Raw genomic sequence first — 26,193 nt, forward strand, 5'->3', positions numbered from 1 at the left:
GCTGATCCACAGTGGCACAGTGAATGTTAAAAAAAAGATGGTATGCAGTTCTCAGCACCGCACAGTACAGTTGCAAAATAAAGTTTGAGCTGTTTGGAGTGCTCTGTTTTGTTCTCATCTACATCCAAGTCATAGTTTTAGACACACAATCAGACTAAAAAATTAACATGAAACTCTATCTTTAGTAACAAAGACACTCCTTTCCTGCAGATACTTATTGCACAATTATTAGGAGGAATTTTAGACTGTTCCTGTTCCTTTTATACTTGAGTATTTGAGTGTTTTGTTTTGGGTTCTTTTTTTGTTTGTTTGTGTGTTTGTTTGTTTTTTATTGAATAGACCTTTCTGTCTTGCCAAAGCATCTTACTTCAGTTAAGGTCAGTACTCTTCAATTCGGCCTTTCAAAAACCTGAATTTTATTCTTTTTAAACTTGTTCCACTCCTATGACGATGACGACTACATGATTTGTAGGCATTCTTGGTGTCTTTTTTACTTCATGAATGCCAAAGTAATTAGAAATGCTTTTCTAACCTTTCTTAAATTTTATGCCACTTCCTCTGAGATCATTTGAAAATTCTGAGTGGTTGGTGGGAATTATGCCTCAATCTTAAGACTAGGGATGGGTATCGTTTAGGTTTTATCCGATACCGGTGCCAAACCGGTACTTTTGAAACGGTGCCGGTGCTTAAACGGTGCTCAAACCGGTGCTTAAAGAATGGAAAACACAAAATTGGTCCAAAAACCTCTCATGTTCAGCTGTTTTTTTTTTTTTTTTTTTTTTTTTTTTTTTGTAAAAAGATAGCAATGTTAGCCTTTTCTGCAGCTATGGGGCATATATGGTATCATTCTTGGCTGGAAGCAGTGCTTAATCAATGGAAAAAACAAACTTTGTCCAAAAACCTCTCATGTTTAGCTGTTTTCCACTTTTTCTTTGGTCATTTTAGCCTTTTTGGCCATGGTGAAGGGAGTATCTGCCATCAAACAAGAAGACAGCCGCATGTAGCTATGATGATGTTTGCCGTTCACCTTACGTGCATTAATGTAATAATGTGGTTAGCCTACTCAATGTAAATTACACACGAACAACATTAAGCTACTCACGTAGAGAAGAACGGCTGCTGCTGCATCATCATCCGTCATCATTTCTGCTACACTGGCAGGGCTAGGGGCCAGGACTCTCCTCTTCGGGTTTTTGGGTTGCTAACTCCGGGTCCGATAACAGGCAACCCACAAGCAGTAGATGTGCACGGTGTGAGGTCTCGCAGCAAGCTATCAAATACGGCGCATTTCTCGGCTTTACAAAAGAACGCTATGCGTCACCAGGTGTTTCATCAGATTCGAGGTGTTACCTCCTTTGACAGTATCACAGTATCAGCTTAAAGCACTTGTTGCAGGCTGCTGAGTTTGCATATTTTGCTGTGAAGTACAGCCAGACTTTTGACTGCTTCGCCTTGGGCATTTTTAATCTATAGCTCTGCTCTAATAGAACGTACGTACCTGGACCCGCCTACTATCCTCGGAAACGTAAAATGATTTGCTAGAATCTAAAGTGTATCATTCCATACCAGTTGAGGGCGGTAATGCACCTTTCAGTTGTTTGCCAACCGCCAATACAAATGTAAGGAAGAAGAAAGTGTGTCACAGCTCAGGAAAAAAAGCACCGAAATAAAGCACTGAAATGTGCGCTGCTTTTCGGTCTGGTTACTACCGTTTATGTCAGAACCGGTGCCATCATGGCACCGGATACCGGTACTCATCCCTACTTAAGACATGACATAAAAAATGACTTAATCTATAGGGAGGGGAGCCTTCTGCAAGTCACACTTTCAGTAGCATCTCCTTGATTGGAACACCTGACTCTAGGGGGATTCATTAAAACAGAGATTTACTCACTTTCAGTACTTTCGTCAGTGCATTTCTACAGTTGTGGTTTAGATGAAGATCAGGCTACATTTTTATTGACCTTTGTAGAAACCTTGGTAATTCCTTTAGTACTGCCATATACAGCTGCAAGTAAATAATCAAGCAATTGATACTTCCAACATCAGCTCATAGTTTCCCTACTTCCACCTTCCATAATCTGATTTGTACAGTGATATCTGAATCTCCTTTCTGGCATTGCTGTCAGCCACAGATGAATTGTTGACTGGATTGTTGTGGGGAGTCGCTTACTTATACCAGTTAATCAATTTCACCATCCCTCGATAGCTGACACTTCACTTCACCTATCTGACCAATCTTGTGTGTTTCTCGGACAGCCAGAGGCCAGCACTGCGCTTATTATACCGACAGACCTCTGCTTCGCATCCTGCGACATCCTGAAGTGACTGCCAGCATTAAAAGATTGATGAGCGTGATCAGCTTTCAGTAAATGGGGACCGGGCTCTTGGTTGCACTCGGGCACTTTAGAGCCATTACCTCGCAGTGATTCTAGAGTGGACAAATGCTTGAGTGGGACTTGGTAGCAGGCAAATATCATACCTCTCTGTTAATTTAATCAGCAGTGGTCTGTTTGTGTGTTTGTGTCTAACATTTTGGACACATGTAATTTGAATAAAGAATTTACTTTGTTTACTGGCTACCCCTCATAACAATGGTTGTTTAAATGTCATGGTAAGTGTATAGGTGGGTAAGTGATTATGTTTTTGAGGAGAGAACTGAAAGTTAACCTTAGTTGCGGAACCACTCATTTGAACCACTAAACACAAGCCATTACACTCTGCAAACCTTCTCTTAAATGGGGAAAAAAAAAAAAAAGCCAAGACAAAACAAAATGTGCTGTGTTGCTGTCCCCTCTGTTCATTTACTGACTTTACACCATTGATTCCTCTACATGGAATACATCTACAGGGAAATACCCATCACTCAAGCCCCATTGTCACATTGCTCCGAAACACTAAATCCATCACCACATACATCCCTCCATCTCTTTTTGCCTCTTTCTCAGCCTAATATCACAACATCTGGTTTAAGGTAATAGCAGCTGTCAGCAGTTCACTGCAGACCCCACCCCACTGGGTATTTTGCTGATATTTATATTGTTTTTAAAAACGCGTTTGTCTTTAATACCATCTTACATGATCCTGTGATGTTTCTTTGTGTTTTGGCACTCTCTGCACATCTTTTCACCCATTGCAAATATCGAGAGCGTAAAATGAGAAGCCACGAGTCCTCTGTGCCCCTCCCCTTTCACTATTTCCCCTTCAGTTTGTGGGAAATAAATGGACCATGTTGCAGCGCTCCAGAAGCAGTCTTTATTGGTGCACTCTTGCTCTCCGTTTCTCTCTCAGGGGGCCTGTTGAACCAAGGAGCCAACTGAGGAGAGATTACACACCAGCGAGACAATGTTCAGTGCCCCACAGAGGCTTTGCACTTTCTGGAAGGGCTCTCATTATTATAGTGCAGGAGACTTCAAACGATTCCCCAGTAGCTTTTGATGCAGTTTGATGCATAGTCATGCCCAGCTCTCTGAGCTCCAGAATCACTGGGTGTGTCTCTATAATCAAAGCCCTGCTAACCCACATGATTACAGGAATGGCACACTGGCACATACCCTCTCCTCTTGGCAATCAGACAGTCTCCCCCTCCCCCCTGCGTTGTATCCCTTTCCCCATCATTATAGTATGACTAGAATGGGTGATTCAGTGTTTTTTAAAGGCCCCCTTTGGTGGCACGCATTAAGCCTGGTTCACCTCTTGTGGGTGTATGAGCTGTATACTGTTAAGAGTATTACAAACCCATTTAAAGTAGCAGAAACCGTTGCATTGTTAACGGTTTGGAAATACAGCTAAAAACATCAGGGTAGGGCTGGCCCAAAATTCATATCTGGATATTCTTTAGTTGGATGGCGATATACGATATATATCGCGATTATTATTATTTTTTTAAAGCCATAAAGTAAGAACAAAAAGAGTTCTTAGTCATGCTGTGTCCCAGATCTCACACAGGCACTTTTATTATAGAGCGTAGATGTACATAAAAAAAATTAGTCAGAAATAAATTATCAGCATTTATTAAACAATAATGCTCCATAAATAAAATAAAACAATGTTGGTTTTGTGCATAACAAAAAGCTCGCAATTGTGCAGTCAAAATGTAAACTAAAAGACGCTGAGCATAATAACAAAGACAGACAGGTTTCGCAGCTGCTCTGTTCCCAAGTTCTACTGCGTGACTGACAGCCTGGAGCTTGAAATCCGCTTTCTTAACCATGTCTCGTAACAGGTGCCATTTGTGGTCCTTACACACACAATACGGTAATATTACGTTGAAGCACAGTAGGTATTAGCGCAGTTAGCTCGATAATGCTTTGACGCCGTCCAGACCCACGCACGGGGTGATCCCCGCTAACTCGTTAATGGAGACTTGCCGCATTAATACAGTTATGGCGTTAACGTCATTTTAACGAGATTAACGCTGACAGCACTAAAATCGTAATCTCCAAATGTTTTCTTTTTACCGACCAGCTCCTCTTTGATAGCTGCCGTGTCCATCTTGTCGTTGCCTGCAGGTGAAGCGATGGGGGAGGGGGAGTTGTGTTCAGTGAAGGAGAAAGGCGAGGCAGAGTAACATTATATAAACGATATTGTCACATATCTCATATAAAAATATATTAATATATTTATGTGTGTGAAGGTTCTCAGTCATCCAGGTCATCGTAGTCTAAGGAGCTTGGAAAGAAAAGCGTCTGGACTTCTTTAAGTTGCTTGAAGACGTTTCACCTCTCATCCGAGAAGCTTCTTCAGTTCTAAGGGTCAAATGGTGGAGAGTCCCAGATTTAAACCCAGTGGGAGTTTCCCCCCCTAAGATTTGGGGGGGAAACTCCCAGGTGAAACGTCTTCAAGCAACTCAAAGAAGTCCAGACGCTTTTCTTTCCAAGCTCCTTAGGCATTGATATATTTAAAAATGCAATATATATCGCCCAGCCCTACATCAGGGTGTTGTAAATGTTTATAAAGTCCTATCTTAATTAAAATGCTCTTTCCCAGCCTCTTTGTGTGCATAAATGAAAGTTCAATTATTAAAATTGCTCAAAGGATTTCTCACATATTGCCCCATAAAGGTGGAGATACTGCACATTAATCTATCCGTCTTACTGTTTCCCAGCTGAGTAGCTGCGGAGCAAATTCCTCTGGTTCTGTGTATTCTTTAAGTGAAGTGTTTTGTATTGTGCCATTCTCTCCTCACAGATGCAGATAAATTCTGTTTTGTGCTTTGGATGTGCTCATTGGCATCTAATAGTGTATGTCATGTAAAGGTTGAAGCAGCTGAGTTTGATCAGAAGAAAGATGGTTGCCTCAAGCAGCAGAGGCAACCTTAGCAGCAGCCCCTCGTTGTCTCTTCAGTCCATCCTCGCCAGACTGGTTGGCTCCAGGTCCATTGTGGAGAGTCTGCACTTAGGTGACACCTAAGATATAAGCAATGACACTCACCTATGAGCACCTCCCTCAAGTGCACAGAGTACTTTCAAAGTCAATTGATTTCTCCAGCTTTTTGCTTGCATTTGTTTTTTGGTTTATTTTTATTTACACTTTGGTGTTTTAATACGCTGGAAAGCATTACATATTTGCATTTCTAAGTTTTGACAAAACCAATAATTCTGATTAAAACGGTTCGGATACTTTTATTGGAGAGTCATCAATGTTGTGTTGCTATGGTAGTGGTGTGGCTGTTACAGAGGTTTGATTACCTGACCTTTAATTCGGCCTTGTGAATCAGTCACACAGATGGGCTAAAGATGTAAAACTGTAATGAAGTGTCAATTTGGGGCAGTGGGTAAGTGTTTACTGCACTTACATGAGCTGAGACCTAACAGCTTTCAAGTTGTGGAAAATCTGCATGGAAACGTGTGTTAGAGGACCTCAGTGACCACAGGATAATTTCCAAGTGCATTATTATGCAGGCATTATAGTTTCCACAGCCAGTGTGTGATGGCCCGCTTGTGTACGAGTGACATTCTGTAATCAGATGGTACATGCCAGGCTGTCTGCAGGCGACCACACGCCTGCCAGAGTGTTTGTGAAAGACACTAGACCACAACACGTGCAGCAACTACTGCATGTGCCCTTGAGAAGAATTTCTCAAAGTGGATTTGAAAAGTATAGAACAGAAATTGCTGCATGTTCATGTTATATGGAATTGTACTTTCCCATTGATTTTTTTTTTTTCTTTTCCCTCCTCTCTCTCCTCCCAGCCCGCTGCAGCCAGCCGTAAAGTATGTAAAAGACACCCCCCTTTTAAACAAATTGATTCCAGATAGTCTCTTACAGTTTGGCTAATGTTTGTCATGGTTGCATGGTCTTCCTCATGATATAAAAAAACAAACAAACAAAATTGACTTGCTTACTACCATAGTTACTACTACACTTCCCATGATGCGGTATTGTTTGGCCTGTTTGAAAACTGATACAGTTAATCAAATTGAGAAAAGTGAAGGACATTATACATGAAGTGTATAATGAAAAATTGGCATAAAAGGTTGTGTTTAATCCAGTGTATACTGACATGTTAAAGAGGATTTCATAATCTAATTTTGATTATGATCCATGCCTTATAGTTGACAAATGTCAAGAGCAACAACAAAAAAAAGCATAAAATGACATTATATAGCAAAGCAATTTTTTTTCATGAGATGTAGATTATGTCGTATTGTTATGAACTATTATGAAGTGCTATAGGTACATAAACTACAAATAGATGTTTTTAACCCATTGGTAGGAGGCCACTAGGCAACATAATGACATCATAATTGGATGTGGGAATCACCAGCAAGCCCCAGTGTATGATATTCCACTTTTTAATATTTTGTCATATGCTGAGTATTGCAATAACCTTGTGATTTTGCACCTTTTTTTAGAAATGTTTTTCCCTGTAAAATGATTGTCAAGCATACAATAGCAGAACTAAAACCTGCCATAAATGTTAATGTAACATGGAGTTGGTCTGCTATCAGTCTGCAACTGAATGCGGTCAAGTTGGCAATTACATGCAACTTGGAACTGTATCCGATAATACAATAATTAGCAGTGATAACCCATCAAAAACACATATCTATTGCTGTCTACATACATAGGAATTCACATTTAATTATTACATTTGTGCTCATCAGCCTTCCCATTCTATAGGAATATGACCGGAATACAGCCAGCAACCAGTTGTCTACATTTATAAATCAGTATTATTTTCAAACCTGTGGCCATCTCTCTGAGTGCAGTGGCAGTCAGTCCAAGTCATGCCGCGACTCTTTGCAGAAAGATTGCACAGGTTGCCTGGTAGGAGTCAATCGTTGCCACGCAAATGTGCATTTGGTTAACACAACTCGTAGTCGTTGGCAAAATGTGGGGGGAAAAAAATCAGTACACTGACCAGGCAGCCATGAATTTTTGTTTGGTGGATGCAAGGAAATTGCTGACGAATTTTTACTCATTAACTTGTTCTGAATTAGGAGGTATCTTTTTTGGTTTTGTGTTTTTTGGGGTTGATTTTAATGTAAATTTGCTCGGCTAATGTTTTCTCAGGATGGTGGTGCATGAGATGAGCCCTCTTGTTGCTACTATTCCCTGACTATTTAAATTTATTTAATGAAATGCCAATATTTGGTGTCTGTGTATTATTACAGTATCGCCATGTAAAATACCACAACACTATTTTGTTTTTTATTTGTTAATTTTTTTCCCCCCACTCCAATCATAATATACAATATAGATAAATAAAAAAACATGTACATGTGTGCTAATTTGATTGTGCAACACCTAATTGCGTAGGAAGAGTTCATGGAGAGGCCAAAATTTTGTGTATGGGCACACTTCTCTTTTCCATTTCACTTTCTTACTCCAGTGGACATGTGGTATGACCAGCTGAGGTACTATCTGTCAGTTCTGTAGCTCTTTTGGCTTGTGAAGAATATTTGTTTAGAAGTGGCCCGGCTCTTTTATTGTGACTGTGCGAATCTTGGCAAAACCTGCTTGGTCTTACACAGATGTCACACTGTGTATGACTAACATAAGGTAGCTTGTAATGAGTGATGGACCATATGTCTCAACTTACAGCACTAATGAACTAAATGAGCTGACAGCTTGATGAACTGAACATTTGATAGATGCCTTCCAGAATATGCCAATCACTCCCCTACATAATGAGGTTACTCTCTTATGCGGTCATTAATCTGTGTTGAGTCTCATCAGCCCTGTTATTGCAGAGTTTAACATAGCCTGCATTAAAATATCATTTAGTCCAATTAAATTGTTTTGAATTGCACTTCTCCCCTCATGCTACTACCTAGTCTGCTACAAGCAAAATGCAAGTATGGTGTTAAATTATTTATTTATGTATTTATTTATTTATTTTTTAATTGAATAAAGCATATGCATATGGGAAGTCGGTAAAGATCACGGCAGAGTCGTTAGGCATAGCCATCCCTGCATTTGGAACTATAACTGTGATGTTCTGTGTTACCTCTGAGATCTCTGTCATCATAATTGTGTACATCACTTCAGGTCTGGGGGATGGGGATAAGAATTTATCATGCCAGAGACACACTTGGGGAGCATGCCACTATTCGCTTCCTTCATACCTACTGTGTCCAAGAGCATTTAAGCTTTGAGGAGCTCTTCCCGAGGGGGTGATGTTGATAATTAAGTCAAATCTTAGCTCCCGTATAGTAAGTACTAACACCAGTGCCCAGCTGTTTATAGCTGCCCTGGGAACCAGCGCATTCTCCAGGATTAGAAATCCTTTCCTAGTTTGCCCATGTGAAGATCAGAGCCCTCCCCCAGCAACAAAAATGGCTTACCAGCCTGTTTGCCAGGGTGTCTGGCTGTCTGTATTGGTGTCATTGAGACGTGCCTTCTACATCCAGTCTCTCTTATTTGTCTCAACGTACAATGACCCATCATTACTGCCATGTCAAGGAGACGGAAGCAACCAATCATATCTGGCCTCGCGGGGCTGGTGGAGCCAATCAGGTCTAGAATTCCCATGGTAACTTGTGCCTGAAAGCCAGGGCACAACCAATCGGAGCAGAGAGTGCCACTTAGCTATTAGGGTTTAATTGCCTGTTTCCGTTGTCATTAATAAAAGTTGTAACCTTTCTTTTTAGAGACTGTTATACGTTCAGTGAATAGCACAGTGCCTCGGCATGAAAGCACCCTAATGGCATTTGAAAGAGCGTAACACAAGGGCACATGCACAGTGACGTTTGTGTATCATGCTCTGTTCATTCACTGTACAGGCCAACAACAGTGCTCATGTCGCTTGTCAACCGAATGTCTTTTACCCTTCAGATCCTCCTCTGTCTCTCTGGCCAATCATGACTGCTCCATCCATTTGTGCACAGACCCTACCATTAGCTTAAAGTAGGTCATTTCAGGCCAGGAGGGAGCCAGACTCAAGTTTGCATGGTCACTTTCTCTCCTTTTAGTTTAGCCTGCTTCTGACGAGCTTTTCCTTTCCACTCTGCTCTACATTGTGTTGTTTTCTGCTCTGTTCTTCCTTATGTAATGGCTGAGCAGTAAAGCGGCGTGTGTGTGTATGTCATAGCCGTTTCCATGGTTAGAGTGGCTGAGAGCGTAGAACAACACAGCATGCCCCAATCTTGGGCACTGTAGTGAGGAAAGACTTTTCCATTTTCTTTCTCCAGGTTTGTCTGTTTCTTAGTCTTAATTGCCTTTAACCTCCCCTCCCTTGCTCTGTCAAACTCCGAAAGCAGAAAAAGGTGTAGTTAATCATGTTGCATGAGCCAACGCAATGCTGTTGTTTTTTTAATGCATTTTTTTTTATAAAGAAGGATATCCTTTTATGTTGAAACCCAAGTCCATTAGGCACCATCAGATGTTCAGATCAGGTGGTAATTAATAAGACATTACTCTGATCAATAATTGATTGTCTTTCATTTAGTGGCAGCCTATGGTTGCTTTCAGGGTTGGAGTAAAAACGGCATTCAAAACGTGTTGGCATGTAGGGTTTGAGACAAATTCAGCAAAGTCTCAGCTTCCTTGTCAGTTCTGATAACACAAAACGGTCACAACATGATTTCTTACTCACTAAAATCTTACAGTCTGTCCCATAAGTTCAGAGAGAACAGACAAGATATGATTCCTGCATTTAAATTTTAAGCGACTCTTACAAACCAATGTGAAGCATTCTCAGAGGCACTTAAACAAAGAACACATGTTGTCATTGTAAACCCACTCTGCTCTTAATGTGCGCCAGCTTTGCTTTGGTTTTGTGTAACAAATGGGTTTTTCTTGGTACATGGTTGAGCGTGCAGTCTGGTGCTGTGGGCAAGGTGCTGTGTTCTCATTTCAGTCTCTCTAGGGAGAGCTCCACCATCAGAGAGAAATGATTGAATCTCTTTCTCTGCTCCATTTTCACTCATTTCTCCTGGAGTGGATCTGCCTGTGCCCCCAGCACATTGTAGAGTGTGCGTGTGTTGTATGCAGATTCCGATGTTGGCATGTATACAGGCCAGCATGGGTGTTCTTCACATTATATAGCTGCCTATGCTTGTAGTGCTGAAGCATTTCTTTCAAATGTAAAACTCTGTTTTTTGTGCCTCTTTGTGTTCATTTTTCAGACGCTGATATGCATTGAGGATGAGTGGAGTCGGCGAAAACTCATCTGACCCTGGCAGGGCAGAGTCACGGAAACGCAAAGAATGTTCTGCTGAACATCTTGGACCCAGGTATTTGGTCCCTTTAAGAGTTATGTTTTTGACATTTCTGCGAGTTTTTGCTGTGTACAGTTAAATGTAATGTGGGGCAAAGTAGTTATCATGCACTAAAGGTCAGATCCAGTTTTAGTCGGTCCACACAAATGAGTAACGACTTTGCAAAGTTGTCCGGTTCACAATCTCCTGCACACATTTTTCTTTAACCTATTGTAACATAAATGGAGTAGACCTAATTTATTAGCAGGCTGATAATATCGACCTATATTAGCTATTTGCCAATCTATCGGTATCTGCATTTATAACCGTTAATAAAGGAAAAGACGAGAGAAACACCCTTCAGGTGATTGACGCTGAATAGTTTGTGGACCAGAGGGCACTCTGCAGTTTCCCAATCACAAACACAACCACCTGCTGACTGAGCAGAGTCTGGCAAATCAGAACGTAAATAAATAACTATATAGATCCAATGTGGGGAAAATGTTTGTTTCATGTGTACAAAAGAGAAAAATATTGGCCAACATATTGAAATAAAGAGTTTTTAAGTCGGCAAGAATGTTAAAAATCCTATTGGCTTACCCTTGTGCCATGTTAGCAGCGTGAAAGCTCCTGGAAGGAGGAATTGACACTAGTGTTGACTCTCCTCGATGCCTCAGTAGATATATTGCACTGTCAGTGTGCTGTCATTTGGCAGCTTTCAAAATGAGAGGCCTCTTCAGCCCTACTCAGGAAAAATGTGTGGACACTGGAACCCTGGTGTAGTTTTATAGATGGATGGACTTTGCTACCCTGGAGCTGTTTGATACACTTCCACTCTCTTGAACCTTTAGCCATCAATCTGTATTGCCTGTGTTGTGTTACTGCTGTCCTCAGTGCAGTTTCTCACCCCTCTGTTTTTGTCTCTGCAGTCCCAAACGGAGCAACGAGAAGCGTAACCGCGAGCACGAGAACAAATACATCGAAGAGCTCGCCGAGCTGATCTTCGCCAACTTCAACGATATCGACAACTTCAATGTCAAACCTGACAAATGTGCAATCCTGAAGGAAACTGTGAAACAAATCAGGCAAATAAAGGAGCAAGGTACAAATGGCAGCCTCTAATATTTTTGAAACGTGATACTTTGTTGCAGAAACTATCAAGATCCCTACAGTGCAACAGTGAAAGGAATACGGAGTTATTTGAGCTGTTTATTTTCTTTTCTTTTTTTATTTCTTTATTCCCATGAAGTTCTGTAATTTTCCCCTTTCAGCTTTTTATGTCATAAAGCCCAGTTTTATACCATGGCTAACCTTAGTGAAAACACGTCAGTGGCTTTGACACAGCTGCAAATCAAATTCATTGCTGTGTTCTTAGTTGTGCTTTTAAAGTTCGATACAGCTTCCACGGGTGGCTTTATGTTGACAGAAACCTCAGATTTGATAGCATAAATATTATGATTTGGGATCTGTTTCATACACAGTAACTGGTGTTCTTATTAAAGAGCAGCACAATTGATTTAATGTTCCCTCCAACACTCCATCATACAATGTGGATGAGCCAGAGCAGTTTTTTTTCTTTTTTTTGTTGGCTGCCAGTCTTTCCCAGGAGCGCTCTGAGCCAGAACATCAGGCAAATCGATCAGCATGTTTGGTTGTACTCGCTGCTGCCTCTTTTTGTGTGTGTGTTGTGTGTGGAAGTAGGGGTCTTTAGTAAGTGGTAGAACACTCAAAGCTTTTTAAAAAAACAGGACTTCTTCTCTTGCTTCAATTTGAAGGAACGTGCTGATCTTAATGTTTTACCATCGCACAGCTGAAAAAACAGCCGAGTGGCTGGTAGACAAAGAGTGGCCCACTCGAGGTGTGTATGAATCAGACCAGCTGATGATGTCATCATGTTTTGTGACTCACAGAGCCAACTGTTATGTAATGGTGATGCAAAAATCACAATCAAATTCTTGCTAGTGTCTGTTGCTCCCACCCCCTTTTGTCATGTCTTATTCTGTGCTGCCTTCTTTCCTACCTCCAACACTTCCTCTCTGCATTGTCATCTTTTTTTTTTTTCTTTTTTTTTTAACCCTTTGCTATAGTGACATCCTCTGCCTGACTCTGAAGGCAAAACATTTTAGTACAGAAGGAACCCCTGAGGGAAGGGCTATTTTTCCTATTCTGCTTTGTCCTCCATACGTCAGCGGCCACGTAGATGAACCTTTTTTTTTGTGTGTGTGTAGTTAAAGCAGGGAGCATCTCATCCTGCACAAGTGAAACGTGGATGCTGTGAGCTTATGTTATGTCCTACTGTTATTTGCTTTTCATTGCACCTCATGTGTTTAATGTGATCTGAAACAGGGGTGTAGTTATTTTTTAGTAGTATATTTTTTTCCTGTTGTCCACATTTAGTTTACTTTCTGCTTATAGCGACAATATTACATGTATTCAATTACACTTATGTGACTTAATATCTCTCTCTGATTGGTGACTTCCTGTAGAGATGTCCCATGTGGTGAAGATGGCTTTTGGAAAAAGGAATGAAAAAAAAAGCAATGAATTCATCCCTGTTTGTTCCTCTCACACTGTCTGCGTACATTTTCTACCCTGATTTGGAAACTGGTTGCAATTTTCTGCGTGTCTTTTCTCTTTCCAGCTTGTTGCACCTTCACCGACAATATGTGGAGAAATATGCTTATGGAGCCTTTAGAATAATGGCATAGCCAAGAGTTTTACAGCTTTTTTTTTTTCTTTAACACTTTGTGTTGGCAGGAGCACCCAGTTAAGACTCATAAAAACTGGGGTCTGTGTAGCTGCTAAGTTGAGCCTAGTACATTATTTATTCCAATATTCACAATATAAAAATAAACTCTGAGCAAATTGTTAAATATCTGAAAGAAGGAACAGTATATAGCAAATGTCTTGTTAGTTGTGTGTTAAGCAGCAATTGTTACCCAACTGGTCAGTCCCTCTCCGTGTCTGGCACAGTTCCACAGTTCTCCAGACAGAAAGGCAGGGAGGGCCGCACTGACACTGAGTGATGGGTCTGCACCCAAGGCAGCTGTGCTGGTCTACAGGGCCCCGCTGGGCCCGGAGAGGCCCTGCTGATGCGCACATCATTAATGCTGAAAGAGATGAATATGTGTCTGTGCGATGGTGCACAAACCCACAAAGCCAAGGGAACCCTGCATTTGCTTTCACCCTTCCAAAAAGAAAATACAAGGGACAGGATAATTTTGTTTGATTCTTACCACAATATTTATTCACCATATGGTCAGCCTGCTTCTTGGCATTGTGCGAAAGCAACATGCCCCCCCCCCCCAAAAAAAAGAAGAAGCCAGAAACGACAACAACAACAAAAAAAAAAACCAATGATATTCCGCCTCACATCATCATCTCTAAAAGTAGGGCAGCCTACGCTTTGAACATAAGGCTTCTCTGCATGGTTATTAACCCACTCAAATGGACACATGCATCGCATTATAGCACAGGTACAGGAGCTTACAGGATATTTATATTTATTTATGTTTTTTTAAAGTGGATTTTGATTGGACATAAGATGAAAACAGTAGTAAATTATAAGCCATACGCATCTATGTGCTCAGTAATTCATACTATCCATATTCATTAATAGAAAATCAACAGGAGTGTTGACTGCTACAACTTGTTTTCCAATTTGGAACAACATTGCTTGGACACCATCAGTGCTTAATTGTTTCCATATTGGCCTTTTTTGTTTGTTTGTTTGTCAGGGCTTTGGCATAACAGAGTAATCTAAACAGTGACTGCCCCCCCCAAGGCAGCTGTGTGCTCTAACACACCTTTCGCACTGTGCTGCTGCTCTGTGCTTCGGTGTGAGCCATGGCCACATGGTTTCACAAAGGGGACCGATGTGTTTGCTTTGCAGCACCATGGATACCTGTTAAAAGACTCGTCAGTGGCTGACCTCTTTTATAGTATGTGGGTTAGTTTCAGAGGAAAAGTAAAGTTGTTTGTTTCAGCCTTTTCTTTTTCCATGTTTGACAGTACAGTATGTTACAGTTTTCTTTTCTTTTTTAGTAACTTCCTCATTGTGAAACAGTAAGGAGCCCTGACACAGTCTCTTAAATTTTTACTAACTTCGCTTTTAACAGAAAAAGCTGCAGCAGCAAACGAGGAGGAGGTGCAGAAGGCTGACGTCTCATCAACAGGCCAAAGTGTGATCGACAAAGACGCCTTGGGACCAATGATGCTGGAGGTGGGTGCACGGCCTTTTCCTCCTTACTCATAGCGCCGTATGTGAAGAAAATATTATGAAATGCCAGACTCGTGCTGAAGTACCCCACACTCCACTCATTTGCTACCACTCATGCAGGAGATGCTCTCCTCTTTAAATCATGATTGCTATATAAAGTGTCCCATCTACAGAGAACAATTAGAAACGAGCCAGCCGTGGTTGTGTGTGAGCGTGGCGGAGTTAAAGCTGCCAGCATCTTGTATCCACCCCTGATTGGCTATAAATCACAAGTGGGCCAATGGGCCCCGTTGTACCACGAAGGACCACTGGAGTGCTTACATATAATAGGAAAGAAAGCAACAGCCTGGCGGATGAATCAGTCCATTGAGCCTGTCCTCTCACTCACTTCCTCCCTCCCTTTCTCTCTCCTGCTTGTTCAGTTCTCTTTCCTCTCTGTCTCTCCCTCCCCATCTTCTCTTCCTTCGCCTCTAGATCTGTCCTGTCATGGAATATTTATAGCTCTCCTGGTCCAGCGTCACTGAATCGACATACTAACTCGCAGCTAAATATAGACCAGTGCAGCCTGCAAGCTTTCCCATCTGTCAGCAGCCCCAAAACACAGCGATCGGCCATTCACACCCGCTCTGCTCTAGCCATGTCCCCGTCCGCCAGCCCAGGCTAATTACAGTGTGCTCTGCGGAGTATGGCTGTCGGCAGGAAATGCACCCACGCGCCCCATGACCCTCCTTCAAGGCCTTCTGCTGCCCACTCTCATGCCAACTCAAAGACGGACATGGCTGTGAAGAAACATTAGTGTGCTGTTGTTTTAACCTTCTGGGAGCAGTCTTCTTCTGTCACATGATTTATTGTGGCATGTAGTTTGCATCCTTGCTAGCCCACTCGGTACAGAGGCTGTTGTGTGTTTCATGCATATTTTTGCCTCTACCAACAAAGTGTTAAGCATCACTGTGATACAGTACTAGAGGCATGTTTAAATTGCTTTAAGACAGAAATGTAGAAAATGGCTAATATTAAGCGAGAATTTATGAGAAGAGAGAACTCAGATTTAAATAATCCAGAGAAATTCCCAGATTCCTACCCTGCTGCAATTCATTACCTGCTGTGTAGCAATATTTAATCATATGTGAAAACAATAGGTTCTATGATATCACTCACAATGTATTTATTCAGGCTTTATTAATTTGTAGTTGCTGTAGAAATGTCTCTAGTGTTTATATTTAGTATTTAGGGAGGGTGTTGCAAATTAAGGTATTGGTTAAGAACATTATGCAAGAGTGTCTGGAGGAAGGCAGGCGTTGGCACTAGAGTGTTTGCTCTGTTTTTGTTTGCCCTACTTGTGCAGTTCATGGCCTTTCTTCATGCAGACTGGACTTACACAACCGTGTTGCATTTTGGAACAGCTCTGCTTCATGCAGTGATAGATGAGATCTCCTTAATCTATTTTCAGATCGTGCTGTGTTAAGGCGTGCAAAGGAAAACTTTCTTCTCAACATGATCATGTGTTCCCGGGATATGGGTTTGCTACATCCAGACTTGTCGGTTCACTGTAGATTTGTTAGGAAGTGTCGTTTGAGACATATACACTATAGTTATAGATGAGCAAGGATGCAAAAAACCCAACACGATACAAAATAAACATTTACGTTATAGATCCTGTTGCTACCCATTGAACAATTCATGTGCCGTGTGTGTGACCCTACACGTTGACAAGTGTGTGTGTGTGTGTGTGTGTGTGTAGTGTAGATAATGTTTATTTAAGCTGAGGTGAGACACCTTGAGAAGAGTCTCTTGCGTCTTATCTTGACATCAACTTCACAGCAGAATTCCCTTTTTAAGAGCTCCCGGTGATTTGATGGCCTAATTGACACCACCTTGTGTGTAATGGCTGACCTGGGGCTGTATTCTTTCAATTAAGTACTGCTCCTCCTTCACATCCGCCCGTCTCTGCAGGCACATGCTTTTATCCTGCTTTTTATCAGCCACAGCGATGGTGAGCGTCTGTGGGAGTGATCCATGTACCCGGCACATGGCGTCCTAATCGTTCCTCTTCAGACACAACTAGTACATGTGTCGGCTGTCATGGGGATGTTAGCATCAGCAGTCGTTGGAGTTTTTAGATAAACTGCGCCTTCACTGAGTCGCCTGGCATTATCTGTGAGATCATAGAGGTAACAGTGCATTAGAGGATGTTACGGAGAATAACCAGACATGGCGAGATTTCCTTTTTTGTTAGGGAGTTGTGGAAGTACTGCGTATTGTAGAATTTGCCATGATTTGTGCCAACATTTTTGTGCTGTATAAGCATTCTTGCTGGAGCACACTAATCACATCTCAGGCACAGTAGGCGCAAATAGAACATCCCTAATTATAATGAGCTAACGAGCTTATTGGTAATTAAATTACAATAGGACAAACAAACAATAGAATTCAGCAGAATATACATCTTTCTCTGCATCTGTTTGTGGAGTTTATATGCTTAAAACTGGATATCCTGACCATTAACCAGTGAGAGAAAAATGACCCAGTCCATCGTGAACAAACTTCTGAACTGTCTTTTTTTTAATCCTCCAGGCTCTGGATGGCTTCTTCTTTGTGGTGAACATGGAGGGTAACATTGTGTTCGTGTCAGAGAACGTGACCCAGTACCTGCGCTACAACCAGGAGGAGCTGATGAACACCAGTGTCTACAGTGTGCTGCATGTCGGGGATCATGCTGAGTTCATCAAGAACCTGCTGCCTAAATCCCTCGGTTGGTTCAGAGATTGTTTTTGTTTTTTTCTTCTTCCTCTTTTTTTTTTTCCTTGCTGTCAGTTTCTGTCTCACTGTGTCTGTTTTATTCCATGTCCCTTGCTTTTCCTGACTCTGCATGTATGTCCTTTGTGCTGTGCTTCCACTGCTTCTTAACACCCTCGCCTCTCTCGTTCTCCCTATTCAAACAGGTATGTTGTAGGTGGCTGTTGTTGCAGTGATGTCAGATTAATTAAAACATTTAAACAGTCACAGTCAGAAAGCATTTGATTCAGCTGTTTAACAGAGACTTTTAGGATGCTGCAAAAACCTATAGGTTCTTCATTTTATCCTTTTGCTGACGCTCAGCCCAAACATTTGCTCGCACTCTTCCTCCCTCCCTTTTCAGCTAATTAACTTCCTTTTTTTGGCTTCTCTCCCCTGTCAGCAGCATCGTGCGCCTCCTATATTTCCATTTCATGTCCTTCCTTCTCCTTCTCTTCACTTATTTGTGTCATTCTCTCTTTCTCTGCCACGAAAGCTCACCAAGTTCCTATTTTCATGTTCTCACTTTCCCATTTTTTAGCCCACACACGGAAAACATTGCGTTTATTCTCACCTTACTCTATTTATTCTGTCACGTAAGATAGAATTTATTTTCATAGCCGCGGCCATTTAACATCCTGCCTCTGCATGACTTCCGCACGAGAGGTGATTTTTGATCTGTGCCGTTGGAGCTTATCAGGAGCTCGAAGTTCTCCTCTCCTTCTCTCGTGGCGCTTCGGATTGAGGTCTGAGTACCCAGCCCATCTGGGTGGGAGAGCAGCGCAGAGCGAAGCACCCTGGAAACGATCAGTGGGCTGTGTCCCAGATACTGGGAGATTATCAATGCACTGAATGAGATCACAAACCAGATGGAGTGTGATGGGAGTTTGAGTGAACAGAGTGGCGTGTGTGACTATACGTTTCTTTCTTTGTGCGCACGTACACGCACGGCCGCTTACACATGTGTGTGCCCTTTCTGGTGTGTTTGCTCGCGCCTGTGTAAGTGTTGGAGAGAAGAAGAAAGATTGGCAATGATGTTTTACAGGACATGCATATGGAGGCCTGGCTGTGATGCATAGCTGTGGATAGATGGCGCAGGGCTCAGGGTTCCAACTGCTCATTATGACTGATCTCTACCCAGCAACAACCCTCTCTTTTTTACACTTTTTCTGCCTTCATTCTCTCTATCTTGCTCTCATTATGTCTTTCACTTGCAGCGTGGTAGCCTCTCTTGGCTCGCTCGTTGCAGCTCCCATTCTCCGCGTTCTGTTGTTCAGTTTTTGCTGCAGTACAATTTGCTTAAAAAAAATCTCCTGTTCCCTTTCCTCCCCCTCGATTTAGTAAATGGTGTCCCGTGGTCCAGCGAGGGTCCAAGAAGGAACAGTCACACTTTCAACTGCCGAATGCTGGTCAATCCACACGGCGAGAGCCAGGAAGAGCCGCACGAGCACGAGCCGCAGCAGCAGAAATATGAGACCATGCAGTGTTTTGCCGTTTCGGAGCCCAAGTCCATCAAGGAGGAAGGAGACGGTATGCAAGGAGGGAAAAAGGGAGACTAAAGTGGCACCCTATAAAACACACTTAAGCATTTCCTACTAGGCACAATTGCGTTAAATGTTATAGTTTGCTTTGAATAAGTCTAAAACATTTGCAGTAACCTTGTTAAATACGTTTATAGTATGATTAGGTTCCAAGAGCGAGCAAAATAATATAGCCTGAAGTACAAAGGTGTTTGAATCATCTGTGGAAGCATTTTAACATTCAGCAACCTGACCCTTTTAGAAATTGCACACACTTATGTCAGCACGTTAAAACACTTGACAGAGGACTGAAAGACCTCTTCAGAAAGCAATTCAATTAAAACTGACATTTTGCTTTGGAGCGTTCAATTAAAAAGCAAACAAAAGCAAAGATTTGTCTACTCGTATAACATTAGACTGAATTCTGCCCTCTTCAGTGGAGAGTTTAGTCGAGGTGAGCGGGATCAGACTTTTTTTTTTTAAGTAGTGTAAAGATACCATCGACAAAACCTGGAGAAAAAAAATAAGAAAGCGTGCTTGTCTTTAAGAAACGCTGGTTGCCACCCAATGTAAAATCATTTAAGGTAATAATCAGCTGCTAGTCATTCATAGGGCGTTGATTGTTGACTATTATCTGTCTTATAACTGGATTTGAATAGCCAAATGATGAAGAGCAGTGCTGCTGCCACTCAACTTACACCCATGAAAAGTTAAGTGACACAAGGGAGATGGGAGGTTGGGCAGCTGTCATTAAAGCTCATCTATAATTCATGTACATCCCTTCCAAACCTGGGCTTATGACTCCAAGGGAACCATGTGCTTTAACCATGTAATGCAACAGCAAAAGCAGTCATTCAGTACCTTTCACAACAGCTTGAACACAACAACAGAATACAAACAAACTCGACACATTTGGGGGCATTTGTGTGTAAAGAAAGAAGAGGAATTTGTGTTAGCTGCTTGTATAAACATTTGCTCGCCTTTCCAGGGAAACAATTTTAAATTGTATGTTGTTTCTGCTCTGCTTTCGGAGTTCAGTCACTGAGAGGTCACAGGGCTATTTCAGTGGTATTCAAAGCTTTAGATGGTAGCATGAGATGCTGAAGAGTGTAAAATTCCATTACAAACGACCTTTAACCAAAATATTTCAGGACTTATGATTGTACAGCGGCCTAAATCCCTTTTGTTCAAAGGCTATATTGCCAATCTTTAACTCGGCGGCAAATTAAAACAATAAGCAAATGTTCCACTCCAAATCTAGTTAGAGCCTTTTCCCTACTCTCTGGCTTGCTTTTTGTGCACCAGCTGTTTGCCAGCCATACTTTGGCAAGTAGGCCAAAAAGGACTCAGGCCAGAGGTGTGCCAGTGTTTGTGTGTACTGAAGTGGCAAAGCAAGATGAGTGGTTACCAGTGCAGGAATCTGTCCAGCTATAGAAATGAAACAGGGAGGAAGGGAGGCGATGGAAAGCAAGAAATTAATGTAGATTCACAGATTTGAGGGTCGGACCACCCAAGAGGCTTTTTAATAGGTGTGTGTGTGTGTGTGTGTGTGTGTGTGTGTGTGTGTGTGTGTGTTAGTATTGGCATGCATTCATTTACAAGAAACGTGTATGGGAGTGTGGGTATTACTGGCACCGAAAAGTTAGATGGCAGACTTTTTGGGGTCACCCCAGTCCTGGACTTGGCAGTGTCATACTTGCCATCAGTCCGTCAGCGCTTCACACACACAAAGACTTTAATGTTGAGCCAGGAGAGGTGTCATCAGTGTTAGATGTTCCTGCAGGTGAGAGTAGCCAGAGATGGGCATTCAAGCTCGCTTACACACGTACACACACACAGAGAGACACACACGCCTTCAAAGGTCACACTTCATCATTTCCCTTGCCAGCGATAGCTGCTCCTCCTCATGAAAGGAGCGGAGCCCTGATCCCTATGCTCATTAATAACTGTATTAATTATGCTGCCTGGGAATAACATGCATTTCATTTTCTTTCCCTCCCTCTGTCTCTATCATTTACACCCCATCCCTCCCCTCTCTCCCATCCCTTCCCCCTTTCACCTCTTCTGTTTATCTCCCTGTTTTTGTTTTTGTTTGTTTTTTTTGTTAATACTCCATCTCCTATTTTCTTTCCTGTGCTATTCTGTTTTCTCTTTCTGAGTTTTTAATTATTATTATTTTATTTTTTTAGACTTTCAATCATGCCTGATTTGTGTAGCTCGCAGAGTGCCAACGAAGGAAAGACCCATGCTTCCCACGCACGAGAGCTTCACTACACGTCAGGACCTACAAGGTACACGAACAAGTCAGCCGGCAGTGAACTACAAACCGCTGTTCACAGAAAACTTTGCTCTTGATTTTTTTTTATTGCATCTTTGTTTTAGCATAGCATCTTTCCATATGTGGCTTTTCAAATAAAACTTGGCCCTGCATCAAAAGAATGGTGTAATGATTCTAGTAAGGCAAAGTTCCAGCAGTACCTTATTTGATGTCAACAGCTTGTAAATCACTTTGCACTACAGTTAGGGATTCAAAGAATATTATATCCTTGGTAAAGATCCTTAGGATTGAACAACTTAGTAGACCCAGCTTCCTACCACAGGCTGCTCTCTGGGAGGTAAAGTACCTGCCTGAACGCTGGCACATAGACACAGACAGCTGTCTGTGTTTCACCTGGTCTTTGATGTACCCGTACCACTTGTGTGGCACAGACACACACACTTAGTCACTCATGTATAGCAATTTACTGTGGTTTCCCACACAGACCTCAGTAGCCATGCATCTAGGCAGGGCTATTATTTCTTTGCCTCTTTATTTGGACTGCACAATTTTAAATAATTGCCGTGATTTGTTTTATTCTAGATTGACAGCATTATTTTTCTCTCATATTTTGCTGAAAGTACTGCCTCTACATTCTTGTTATGCCTACAAGAGCTTCTTGGACATGGTGCAGAGCTGTGAATAGTTCTATTATGGATGTTAGTTTGACAAGTCTTTAGTCAGTCCCTATGGCTGTCATTCAAGCAGCAGTGTGCTTGTCACCCTTTCAAATGCATCATGCTTTCATTTAAATTGCATTCCAGTGAGGGACAACTGTTACACTGCTGTGACTGTGTTTACACACGCAGCATGAGAGTACTTGTTGGGCTCTAAACATAGTTGAGGCTGAGCTGCCCTGAACTCATTACCTCTAAATGGTGGTCTTTTTAAATTTATACTGACAGCACTTGTAATTGTATTTCCATGTCTAATCCTATATAGTCAGGACCTTCTATTCGGTTTACTAGCACAGAAGCTATTTCTAGCGTTGGGTGAGCTGTAATTAGAATGTAAACAAAGATTTATAATGTATTCTTTAAGTAATATTAAACCACTGAGATCCTGGCCGAGTCAACAGAAGAGACATTTATTTTTAATGTCGACATTAAATCTTTACATTTGTGTATGTCAACCGAAATGCTTTCCTTTATGACTAAGATCTCTCTAATCCCGTACTGTGTGCTTAGGTAAGATAACATCCCTAGATACCAGTCTGCTACGAGCATCCATGAAGCCGGGCTGGGAAGATCTTGTGAGGCGCTGCATCCAAAGGTTCCACCTACAGAATGACGGAGAGATGTCTTTTGCAAAGAGACACCAGCAGGAAGGTATTTCCATTAACTATGAGGACAATCGTGTTAAATTTTTTGCCCTGGATATTAGAGTTATTGTGCATGGCTGCATTAGCATGAAACGGTTGTTTAAAGAGGGGCTGCAGCCACATTAAGGAAATGGTCAAATGAAAAGTGTTATTTTGCCATCAATAAAATTGTACATGTGTGCCTAGTGCTCCGACACGGCCAGGCGTTCAGCCCCATCTATCGGTTTTCCCTCTCTGACGGAACCATCGTCTCAGCCCACACCAAGAGCAAACTGGTACGCTCGTCTGCCACCAACGAACCTCAGCTCTACATGTCCCTGCACAACCTACAGAGGTATGTCCTACCTGCTCCACGTGAGTCAAAAAGACTGACATAAACCCGAGGCATCAACTTGCTAGCATGTTTTGTCCTGTGAGTTCCCTGCAGCACTGCCTGTTGGCTTTATGGAAATTGTGAGGATGGCACGGTTTTCAAAATATGTGCTTCCAAGTGTTCTTGGTCAAAATCAGACAGCGATATGTTACACCCCCCCCAAAGAGAAACAAAACCAGAAAAAAACCCCAAAACAAACAAACATATTTTCTCACTTCCTCCTCATGGTAAATTCATGTAGTTGTATTCATACTTTGTCTCATTGTTGGCAAACAGAAGAGTTTTATTACATGTCATATCCCATCCTTGGCATGCACATTGGCATTTTTCTTGCAGTATAGTTTATACTGTATAGATTATTTACCCTTGACGCTATTGATTTTCTGTGCATCTTATTGTGCATGCATTCATATGATAGTAAAAAGCGTATTTGAAGAAATGCAGAAATGTTCCTTTTCACTTTAAAGCAGCCAGCTTTCTAAGATTTCGAACTCCCATGTACAATTTTGGTATTGTTTTTTTCTAATGTGTGTGTTTGTGTTTTAAAATCCAGGGAGCAGACAGTATGTGGAATGGGTCAGGACATGGGCCCTGGCAATCAGGCCACAGGGATGGCTCCCAAACCAATGAACTCCTCTACTCCCTCCATGACTCCTCCAACCCCAGGCAGCTTGCCAGGTTCAGGGCCTCAGGGCCAGGACACTACCATCAGCAGCAACAGCACGCCTTTCTCCCCCCCAGGTCCTGCTGGTCCCAGAGAACCAACGGCTATGGGGGGGCATATGCAGGGCTACCGCTTTGGCTGTCCTCAGCCACACAACCACAATGGGAGCATGCAACCACCACAGCAGGGCCCCAACTGGAGGATGAATAGCCCTTCTCGTGCCAGCCCAAGCCCAGCCGGAGGACCCCATCCACCTCAGCAGAACTCTATGCTATCACCCAGGCACCGAGGGAGTCCTGGGGGTGCAAGCAGCCCTCGTGTAGCAGGGGGTCTGCATTCACCCTCACCAGTGGGGATGTGCAGTGGAGGGCCTGGAGGTGCAGGAAGTAGCACAGCTACCACCCATGCTAACAGCTACACTAGCAGCTCTCTGTCAGCTCTGCAGGCCCTTAGTGAGTGCCATGGTGTAGGACACGGGCATGGACCCCCTCATGCACATACACTAGGGTCTCCAGACCGGAAAATGGGCTCCCCAGCTGGGGTCACACCAGGGTCAGCGGTAAACGCTCATCTGATGTCAAAACTTGGAGGATCCACCAGTGCTATTGGTGGTTCAGGAGACTCATTTGGACCTCATTCAGAGATGAGTCAGGGACACACCCAGGCCCAAACAGAGGGGAACTTAGTGGAGCCCAAGGAGGAGCGGGATGGACCCCTCGAGGGCCATGATGCTCACAGCCGTGGACATGACAACAAGGGCCACACCAAGTTACTGCAACTGCTCACCACCAAGCCAGAACCCCTGGAGACGCCTCTTTCCCCTGGTGCAGGAGTTGAGGGCAAGGACCAGGCTGGGACAGGGGTCCGGGGTGGCAACACTCATGCCACGTCCCTTAAAGAAAAACATAAAATCCTCCACCAACTGCTTCAGAACAGTACATCCCCCGTGGATCTTGCTAAGCTCACCGCAGAGGCTACAGGCAAAGAGATGGGCCAAGACCAACCCCAGGGTTCCGGTAGTGCTGCTTCTGCGGCAGACATTACTCCTAAGCAGGAGCCATTGAGCCCCAAGAAAAAGGACAATGCCCTGCTACGCTACCTACTGGATAAGGATGACACTGTAATGAAGGACAAGGTCCCTAAGCTAGAGCCTGGGGAAGTGAAAGTCGAAGGGGGCAAACACCCGCAGGTCAAGGCGGAGAAACAAGATGCAGGATACGACCGCGCTGAACAGGTCAGTTTAACGGAGTTAATCTTGTTTCCTGTCTTTTTCTTCTTTGAAATGAGTAAAGGACTAGAGTTACCCCAAAACTAACTTTAACCTCTTTAGCCTGTTGCAAAAAGCAAAAGTTTTCTGCCCTCTATTGCTCCACTTGCTTCTTCTCTCTGTTTTGCATGAATCTGGGTTAGGTAGCAGATGCCACGTCCATGCAGGATGTTACAGCTAAATGTACAAACAGTCAGGGAATGCAGAAGGCAAACAATATTTGTTGCGCATATATACATTCCGAATTACCATCATATACACTGAGCTCATTGTGTATGCTCTTTATTAATGTATATAAACACATCAGGTCCTTTCACTGCCTGTGTGTTGGCAGCTGAGGGAATCTATCCGCCAGCTTCAAACAACTGTGACATTTGGAAGGAGCCCCTGTGGTTCTTCAGCCATTTGATCCTGGTTGCTTTTGGCCAGATTCCTCAGGTTTGGCACCGTGCTCAGGTCAAGACTGGCGCTGAAGAGAGAAAGGAGTCAAAGGAAGTGAGCGGGCAGAGTGTTGCTGGTGAAACTCAAAATTTCTTTGTAGCTGATGTTCTAGTGTGTTTAGAACAACCTGCTGATGCTCTAATGTAGGAAAGAAACCCGGCGTCACCAACACTCACAAGCTTTCATACAGGAAACCTGCGCATGACACGCTCTACTAAACACCTATGCAAGCCTGCAAGTGTCATTCTATCACATACTCTTCACTGCTAAACCGCAGAATTACAACAAATTACATAGAATTACATAAATGCCCTTCCTTTTCTTTTCTGTCTCTGTATCATTAGCTTCCTCTTCTTCGACCAGTCACGTAGCCTGGGTTGCATGCATGCCATTTAAATGTCAGTAACACTGAACAGAGGTCACATTTTTTTTGTCAGAATGCATGTTCATTTTTTTTTTATAAAAAGGTAATCTGTGTGCAAACTGTGCTTACTGTGGTTGAGGGATCAGACAGTGCAGATAACCTGGTTTGATTGTCCAATTTGAAATGTCCGCCTACAAAAGAATAACCTGCGTCAGAGTGGGTTTTAAGGGAATTTATAAAAATCAATCTTTTTTTATTATTATTATTATTTATTTTTTAATATATT

General features: G+C 42.5%; 1 protein-coding gene across 14 annotated transcripts in view; it reads left to right on the plus strand.

Annotated features, from left to right (window-relative positions):
* The window catches only part of ncoa2 (nuclear receptor coactivator 2), a 60,399-nt gene that overhangs the window by 18,923 nt on the left and 15,283 nt on the right, over positions 1 to 26,193 (plus strand). For all 14 annotated transcript variants that reach the window (XM_085172625.1, XM_085172620.1, XM_085172615.1 and 11 more), the window contains 9 exons: positions 10,575 to 10,682; positions 11,576 to 11,748; positions 14,765 to 14,868; positions 17,440 to 17,617; positions 18,982 to 19,170; positions 21,350 to 21,451; positions 22,665 to 22,805; positions 22,985 to 23,132; positions 23,725 to 25,069. In XM_085172625.1, the coding sequence (XP_085028751.1) occupies positions 10,594 to 10,682; positions 11,576 to 11,748; positions 14,765 to 14,868; positions 17,440 to 17,617; positions 18,982 to 19,170; positions 21,350 to 21,451; positions 22,665 to 22,805; positions 22,985 to 23,132; positions 23,725 to 25,069 (2,469 nt within the window). In that variant the 5' untranslated portion in view covers positions 10,575 to 10,593. The remainder of the gene's footprint in view (positions 1 to 10,574; positions 10,683 to 11,575; positions 11,749 to 14,764; positions 14,869 to 17,439; positions 17,618 to 18,981; positions 19,171 to 21,349; positions 21,452 to 22,664; positions 22,806 to 22,984; positions 23,133 to 23,724; positions 25,070 to 26,193) is intronic.

This window comes from Neolamprologus multifasciatus, chromosome 9, assembly GCF_963576455.1.
Source record: "Neolamprologus multifasciatus chromosome 9, fNeoMul1.2, whole genome shotgun sequence".
NCBI lineage: Eukaryota > Metazoa > Chordata > Actinopteri > Cichliformes > Cichlidae > Neolamprologus > Neolamprologus multifasciatus.